This window comes from Cololabis saira, chromosome 22 (genome assembly GCF_033807715.1).
Source record: "Cololabis saira isolate AMF1-May2022 chromosome 22, fColSai1.1, whole genome shotgun sequence".
NCBI classification, from domain to species: Eukaryota; Metazoa; Chordata; class Actinopteri; order Beloniformes; family Belonidae; genus Cololabis; species Cololabis saira.
Genome location: NC_084608.1, coordinates 3,587,737 through 3,596,449, shown reverse-complemented (window position 1 = coordinate 3,596,449; position 8,713 = coordinate 3,587,737). Strand labels below are relative to the sequence as shown.

General features: G+C 41.9%; 1 protein-coding gene across 1 annotated transcript in view; it reads right to left on the bottom strand.

The window, feature by feature from the left end:
- The window catches only part of lama1 (laminin, alpha 1), an 89,691-nt gene extending 88,015 nt beyond the window's left edge, over positions 1-1,676 (bottom strand). The window contains exon 1 of the mRNA XM_061712943.1: positions 1,545-1,676. Coding sequence (XP_061568927.1) covers positions 1,545-1,599 — 55 coding nt within the window. The 5' untranslated portion in view covers positions 1,600-1,676. The remainder of the gene's footprint in view (positions 1-1,544) is intronic.
- Positions 1,677-8,713: the final 7,037 nt, after the last annotated feature.

Genomic DNA, 8,713 nt, shown 5'->3' with positions numbered 1-8,713 from the left:
GCTCTTTTCTTCGTGTGTGTGTAATTTTTCTTTTGGGTTATTTTGTTTTTTTGCACAATAGTTGTCCTTACCTCTTTAATTCACTGTGACCGGAAAAGCCGGAAGCTAAACAAAGTATCAACTAGCGCTATGGGGGGTATTGCACCGCGGCGAAATGGAGTGATGGAGAACTCCGAAGGGTTCACGACGGCGTCACGGCAACGGCGTAGGCTCTGCGTTGGTTTAACGCAGAACCTTAAATCAGCCTTTAGTTGTTGCTGAGTGGTGGTACACTTTGAGGCCAGCATTGGTTCATGAGGAACAGTTTTGAAGTCCAACTGTGGGAGTGTCATCTTGACTCCACCCAACTCCCAATGAACTAACAATCTAATAACATTATAGCTTAGCTTCTGCCCCAGCTAGAATTATTTGCTGGACGTAGCAACACTAGCTAATTGGAGCTAACTACGTCACAGTCCCTGGCGAACTAGTTCTAGCCAGTGATTCTCAAAGGTAACTAGCCTAAGTTAGCTTCAGCTGGTACCCCTTGGCTGGGGAAAAGGTGGCTTCTTCCAACCATTCCATCTTTTACAACCTGGAAAAAAAAGAGCAGCTGGCAGAGCCCACATCGCTCCTAAACCTTCCAAAACATCCCAGAACCAGGTTTCAATGGTCTCTCAGTAGACTCAGCCCTAATGATGAATATTACCGGCTGATAGGATGATAATGATTGGATCCAGACTCTCGAGGTCAGCAGAAAATTGCAGGTCTGGATCCAGACCCTAGAGTTAATTAGAGGAACCACAGGTCTGGATCCAGACCCTAGTGGTCACTAGAGGACCTGCAGGTCTGGATCCAGACCCGACAGGGCAGTAGATGAGATGTTCATACCTGGGAAATCAATTCACATGGACCAGTCAGAGAGGTGAAAGGTTGATGACATCATCCTTCCTGATGAAAGTGATTCAGAATGTGTGTGTGTGTGTGTGTGTGTGTGTGTGTGTGTGTGTGTGTGTGTGTGTGTGTGTGTGTGTGTGTGTGTGTGTGTGTGTGTGCTCCCTCCCCCGACACACACAGCTCCGTGGGGGAGGTTTTGTGGTGACACAGGGGAGGTCTGAGGGGTTTGGGGGGGAGGGGGCTGAGGCGATCTGGGGGGTGAGGAGGAAGAGGGAGGTGCCCCCCCCCCCCCCCTCATTAAACAAACTGGACAATTGAGTTTAAAAGTCTGCGGGTTTGACTGCTATTCAAACCCCACTCATTGAATTCAAACCTGACTAAGAAAGTTTCATGGGTGAAATCTGAAACAGGCCAACGCAAGAAAAAAAACTACTCGACCAATAAAAAACAACCTCTCAGATCAATCAGTGTGGTGTTTGATCATCTACTTAGCTGAGATAAAGTTTTTCCTCCTACATTATGAAGACCTTTAACTATGTTGCTCTATAAACTGTTGCTCTGAGAAGTTTAGTAGCCCTCAGCAAAACACAGCAGAGCTCAGGAGAATTCAGTCAAACTTAGTAGAACTCAGCAAAGCATGACAGCAGTCACAAATGAAAGTGTCTCACCTCTCTGATGGGCTGAAGAGCACTCCATCACCAACAGTAGAACCAACAACTTCATCTCTGCTCAGCTGGGGTCCCACTGGACCTGGACCGGTGCTATCTGTGGGAGCACTAGACTGATGCTGCAGCGGTCAGCGGGGCTCTGCAGAGCTCAACTGGTGCTAACTGGTGGAATCAGCGTGCTTCTGCAGAGTTTGTGACCAGTCCCCCTCCCCATTCATTCTGCTTAGTGGATGGCAGGGGGTGTACCATGTGATCTGATGATGGGGGTGTGCATTGGATCTTCAACTCTGAAATGCTGAAGAGATCCGTCTTGATGATTTAGATGTTCAGATTCGTGTTATTTAAAAGATCCTTTCCTTTTTGTTCTGTTAGATGTAGAGATTGAGAACTATTGAGATTCCAGAAGCTGCTGCTTGTTCACGCTTTTTTGTTGTTTCGTTTTTTTTAATAGTGACCTAAAATCAATTGCCATGATCAGAGAACCGGTGTGGACTGGCCCATCCTGTCAGAACATGATTGAATCAGCAGAAGGACTGACACGTTTGGATTAAAGGAAACTTCCAGAAAGAAGATAAGCCGAAGTGTTCATGATGGGATGAGAAGGGTTACAGGGTATAAAATCCCCCAGACTGTTCCTTTAACTGTCCTCCCTCCGTCAGCTCAGACCATTGTCCTGCCAGCAGGGTGACGGACCGTACCATCCTCCGTGGGGGCTCCCTGCTCTCTACTTTTATCTCTAGCGTTGACCTTTGGATTTTACATGAATAGTCTTTGCTCACAGGAACTGTTCTCTGAGAAACTAGTCACAGTTACGAAAAAATCTAAGTGACCGTGAGCACTTCTGTTGTTTCTCTGGCTGTTCTGCTGAAAAATGTCTATACCCAGAACCCGAGTTGTGAAGAAAAATCAGGGGGGATGGTGGATTTGATCATATGGGGACAGATAATTTGTGCTGATTACAAATAATATAATATATTACAAATAATAGCAGTGACCAAAACAGCTGCAGAAATACTGCAGGAATGACATAGCAGCAGTTAAATGCAGCCTTCTGTAAGCTTTAAATATCCACTGGGCTTACATCAAATACATCAAAACACAACAATAAAAAACACTTTTCTGAACTTATCAATATGACTCTGTCCTTCACAGGATAAGTAACATGGATCACTGCAAAAACTCACAATCTTAACAAGAATATTTGTCTTATTTCTAGTTAAAATGTCTCATTTTAGTAAAAAAAATCTCATTACACTTAAAACAAGACTCATCACTGGAAAAAACAACAATTTTCACCTGTTTCAAGTAGATTTTCACTTGAAATAAGTAGAAAAATCTGCCAGTGGAACAAGATTTTTTTGCTTATAATGAGAAGATAAATCTTGTCCCACTGGCAGATTTTCCTACTTATTTCAAGTGAAAATTTACTTGAAACAGGTGAAAATTGTCAAATAAGTTATTTTTCTGGCAATGACTCTTGTTTTAAGTTAAATGACATATTTTGACTAGAAATGATACATTTTAACTAGAAATAAGACAAATATTCCTGGTCTGATCTTTCTGTTAGCTTTGACCTTTGGATTTGACATGAATAGTCTTTGCTCACAGGAACTGTTCTCTGAGAAACTACCGGTAAGTGACCGTGAGCACTTCTGTTGTTTCTCTGGCTGTTCTGCTGAAAAATGTCTATATCACATTTATTTGTGGACAATTTCAAGTCAGAGCTCTCAAGAACATCACTGTGTCCAGAATCATCTCATTTTTCATTTCATTTTATTCTTTATTTCATTAAAAAAAATAAAACAAACAATTCAATACAAATACAAATACAAATGTTCATAAATTGTGAATGAAAAGGGAGCAGAAAGAAGAAGAATCTTATCTAATCTGTCCCTTTTTCCAAGAAATAAATTCACAAATAACATAAATTAAAAATGAAAAAAAAAAACAATTAAGTAAATAAAAAAACTAAAATAAAATAAAATTACCACCGTCTATGGCTATGTCAATCAAACTTAACTAACATATTTTATTATATTTCCTTAACATACAGGCTTTAATTGTTCTTTTGAATGTAATGTTTGATTTGGATTCTTTGTTTTCTTTATTCAGATTGTTCCATAAACTGATTCCTTTCACAGAAACACAACGTTCCATCAATTTAGTCCTGAATCTTGTTTTTTTTTTTAAATCTCTGTTCCTTTTAAGTTATACTTGCTTTCTCTTTTTTCAAATCTTTTCTGAAAGTTGATTGGTAAAGTCTTTTTATGAGCTTTAAACATAATTTGCAGAATACTATAATCTACTAATTCATGAAATTTCAACAATTTGAACTGAAGGAATAATGGATTTGTTGGATCTCTATATCGTTTTCTACTGATTATTCTTATGGCTCTTTTTTGCAAAATGAAAATGGACTGAATAAATGTTTTACAGCCATTTCCCCAAACTTCCACACAATCAGCAGTAGCTCCACCATGAATCGTGGATCAGTCCTTGTTCGGCTTTACACGCCTTACACAGCTGGAAGGAAACTGCTTTTGTTTTTTACCTGGCTTATTATCATGGTACATGGCTCATTTTGTTTGATAACAATTAACTGAAATGGCAGATGGTATCATTTATAACTGAATATGTCCGGTCCTAGAGACAACTTTTGTTGTATTAGACGCTATACAAATAAAATTGATTTGAATTGAATTATGAACATTATAAGATCCCCAGCGGTGTTCTGCTGCTCTCTTGTGGGTGGAACTGGGAAATTAAAGTTCTACAGCAAAAAGGTTCCTGCACAAAATACTAAAAGAAGAAGAATACATGCGGAGGATTTGGTTGCGGCTGTGCGGGACTGCAGGAGGGGATGACGGTGTTCCCCCCCGCCCTGACTAGCCTTATTTCTGGCTAGTTTCTTCACTGGATGCCTATCAAGTATACAGGACTGACAGAAAATTAGAATATCGTGATTTTCTGTAATGCAATTACAAAAACAAAAATGTCACATTCTGGATTCATTACAAATCAACTGAAATATTGCAAGCCTTTTATTATTTTAATATTGCTGATTATGGCTTACAGTTTAAGAAAACTCAAATATCCTATCTCAAAAAAATTGAATATTCTGGGAATCTTAATCTTAAACTGTAAGCCATAATCAGCAATATTAAAATAATAAAAGGCTTGCAATATTTCAGTTGATTTGTAATGAATCCAGAATGTATGACATTTTTGTTTTTTTAATTGCACTACAGAAAATAAAGAACTTCATCACAATATTCTAATTTTCTGAGACAGTCCTGTATGTTTATGCAGACTGGCACTCTTTTCCCTGTCGCGTAATTCAACTGCAGGTTTTGTTGTACTAACTTACTGATGTTCTCCCTCACCCAGCTGCTTTATTTGTTTATTTATTTATTTATTTATTTTAAAAATATTTTATTTGTTTATTTTCTTGTTTTAGCGTACACTATCCCTATTTTTGAGTGTAGCTATTTTTGAACTCTCGGGAGCTTATTTATGGTTCCGCGTTAAATCGACGCAGAGCCTACGGCGTAGGGAGCGCGCCGCTGCGTAACCTACGCCGTAGGCTCTGCGTTGGTGTAACGCGGAACCATAAATCAGCCTTTATTCTGGCGAGGTTTGAAACAGACTTCGCAACAACGAGCAAGCGAGTGATTATGTACATTCACTGAGTGAATATTATGAAAGTAAAATATATATTTCTCGCTAGAAAAAGGTAATCAAAACACATTTTTATGCAGAAACTAACTCAAAATATTGATTTTATTCACTAAAAAATAAGAAATGTCCGCCATGTTGTTTTTTTTTAATTCAGTCCGCAAATGACGACGAAAAGCATTCTGGGAAATTCTTCTGGCCCTCGGTCATCTAGGGTGCATCTGAAAACCCTCGCTCTGAAGGGCCAGATTCATATCCACTACCCCTAAATAAGCACACTCCCCCTAGATGAAAAGAGGAATTGGGACACCACTACCCTCACGGGAACGCGCAAAATTTAGGGGTAGGACTGAAAAGTAAAGTAAAGTAAAAAAAAATTATAATAATCTAAAGGTGTGGCCATATTAGCTAGATTTAGCTAGATTCAAGTTTTGTCATCCTGGGCATATGATATGGGTAGGATTGCGATTTCTAGAATAGAATTTAAATTCTGAAAAACAGGTTTTCTCTGTCTTTAACATATATAAAGTGGTCTCCCCTCAGTCTGCCAACTCAGAGAAGGAGGAAAACAACCAAATTCTGCAGTGTCTGTACAGCGGCCCGGATGATCCGTCCAGTGTGATGTGGATCTACGAATGTTCAGATTTTGCCCCCGTCGTTATGTCACGATGGGAGCAGAGGTTTGGCCTCCGATGCGTGAAACCACGCCCACAACTAACTCTGGCCGGAACAACAACTAACTCCGCCAGCCGGAGCTTCCGCCATTTTTTCGTAGCGGTGTATCGCGTCATTCAGGCAGCCAATCAGCACAGAGCCTCATTATCATAGCCCCGCCCACTCAGAATCCTGCATAGATAATGAGGTTAGAGAATGGGAAGACAAAGACATGGCTCAGAGGCTGAATTTCTAATTTATTTAGCAAAAACAATCAAAAGCTTGTTTTTAAGACATTCAAGGCCCGTTTAAAATCGATATTAGATGCCATAATAGGTCCCCTTTAAGGAAAATAGCTCTTGTTTCAGCGTATGCTCCTAATGTATTTGACATCAATTTCTACAATGTAATTACGACCAAAATGTTGGAACTAACAGACTACTCCTTAATTGTAAGCACTGATTTCAATGCAGGATCCGGTTTTAGATAGGGCCTGGCTACAAAAGCCCTTAAAGCTTGGGCTACCAATTTGGGACTTACTTGGGACTTAAAAAGGATGGGGCCAAGGACCGACCCCTGTGGGACGCCACAGGTGACAGAAAGCAGCCTGGACTTACAGCCTCCCAGCAACACATATTCAGTCCTGTCTGAGAGGTAGGACCGGAACCACTGCAGAGCACTGCTTGAAAGTCCAGTGGTGTTTTGAAGGCGCTCCAGGAGGATGGTGTGGTCCACAGTGTTGAATGCTGCTGTCAGTTCGAGGAGGATAAGTAAGGATGGTGATCCTGTGTCTGCTGTCATCAGTATATCATTTGTCACCCTGAGCAAGGCTGTCTCAGTGCTGTGGGCTGAACGAAAGCCAGACTGACATTTTTCAAACTGATTATTGTGTTTGAGATGGTCCTGGAGCTGAGAGGCAACTACTTTTTCTAGTACCTTGGATAGAAAGGTGAGGTTTGAGATGGGCCTGTAGTTAGCAAGGACCTCCGGGTCCAAAGTTGGCTTTTTGAGGAGGGGACAGATGACAGAAGCTTTGAGGGCAGGTGGAACATGACCAGTTCGGATTGAGAGATTTACAGCCTGGGTGATGAATTGGCTAAGGATGGGGATGTATGACTTGAGCAGAGCAGTTGGGATGGGGCCCAAGATGCAGGTGGATGGAGTCATTCTTCTGATGGTTTCCTCAATGTAGCTCTGCTGAACCCCAGTGAGACATGGGAGGGATGGCGGACTCCCAGGCAAGGGGCTAAAGGCAGGGAGAAACAGCGAGGAGGAGCTTTGCATCAGTGAGCGGATGTTGTTGACTTTGGCTCTGCAAAAATCAATGAAGCTGTTGCATTTCTCCTCTGTGGCTTCAATCAGAATCAGAATTAGCTTTATTGGCCAGGTTTGAACATTGTCCAACAAGGAATTTGACTCCGGTAGTTTCGCTCTCTTCTTCAAGCGGTAAACTTGGCCTGTTTGTCCAAGCGTGCAGCTAGATGGCGCTTTAATACCTCCTTATTGAAAAATGAAGCCTTTGTTAATCAGTTTGCCTCTGGATTTAGGGAATTTATTGGCTTTAATCCTGGTTCTGTAGCGGATCCTAGAATCCTTTGGGATGTGATAAAGGGCTTTATCAGAAGTAACACAATTTTATCCAGTTCTAATGCACGTAAAACCAGATACCGACAGCTGCAAAAACCTGGAAGCGGAATTCTCTAGATTGGATTCTATTTTACAGATTAATTTTATGGAACAGGTGGCTTTACAGCGTACTCTGGTAAAAAAGGAACTTAACAACATCATGAAGCAGCAATCTGAGTTTCAAATTCACAGGACCAGACCACGGTACTATTTTCATGGTGCGAGGCCTAGTCACCTTTTGGCCATGAGGATCAGAACTAGTGATAACTTTGCAGATATCCCGGCCATTAAATCTGTGAATGGGGATATCAGCACCGACCCCTAACAAATAAATGGTATATTTCAAAGATTTTACTCTAATTTGTATAAATCAGAGGTACCTGCAGACAAGGTTCTATTTCGTCCCTTAATGACCGCCAGGCGGTGCTGTAAGCACTGGATATCTCTGCTCGCGCAAGCGCATGTCGAGTACAAATAACAACAATGTCACCCGTGACCCCTGCATGACCCCGAAAGGCTACATCCTCCGAGAAGCTGTGGCCAGCGCTTTATTTGATTGTATTCTTGTGCTCCTGTTGCTCTGTCTTGCTGGTGGTAGTGGCGTCTCCGCCCTTTCCCCCCAGCATTGCTAACAGGAGGTAATTGGATCAGCTGGGTCTGTTCAGCTGCGCTTTTGTGTAATTAAATATTCTTGTGTAACAATTAAGAAAGCTTTGTCGCTGCTGCATTTCTGTTGTACATTATTGGTGAAGGCATCGTGTCTGGTCCCCTCTCCCACCTGTTACATTTATTTTTTCTTGTTAAGAGAGTTACATTATTGGTGAAGGCAGCGTGTCCGCTCCCCTCTCCCACCTGTAATATTTGTGGTTTCTTGTTAAGAAGGTTACATTATTGGTGAAAACAGCGTTTCCGCTTTCCTCTCCCACTTGTGACATTTGTTCTTCTTGCTTGAAACAACCCAAGAACCACAACAACACAAACCAACTTTGTTGGTGAAGCCAGCGTGTCCGCTCCCCTCTCCCAGCTTTGTTGCTTGGTTTTTTACCGAACCAGTCACTGTGATGGAGCGGTCTTGCACAGGATCCGCCCTGGATCCGGCGGATGGCTATGACCTCTGCGTCTCTGGCCTTGGCCCAGAGCAGCTGGAGCCATCGGCCACCCTCCCCTCATCCCAGCCAGCGGGGGCTTCGCTGAAGAGGCCGGCGAAGAGAACG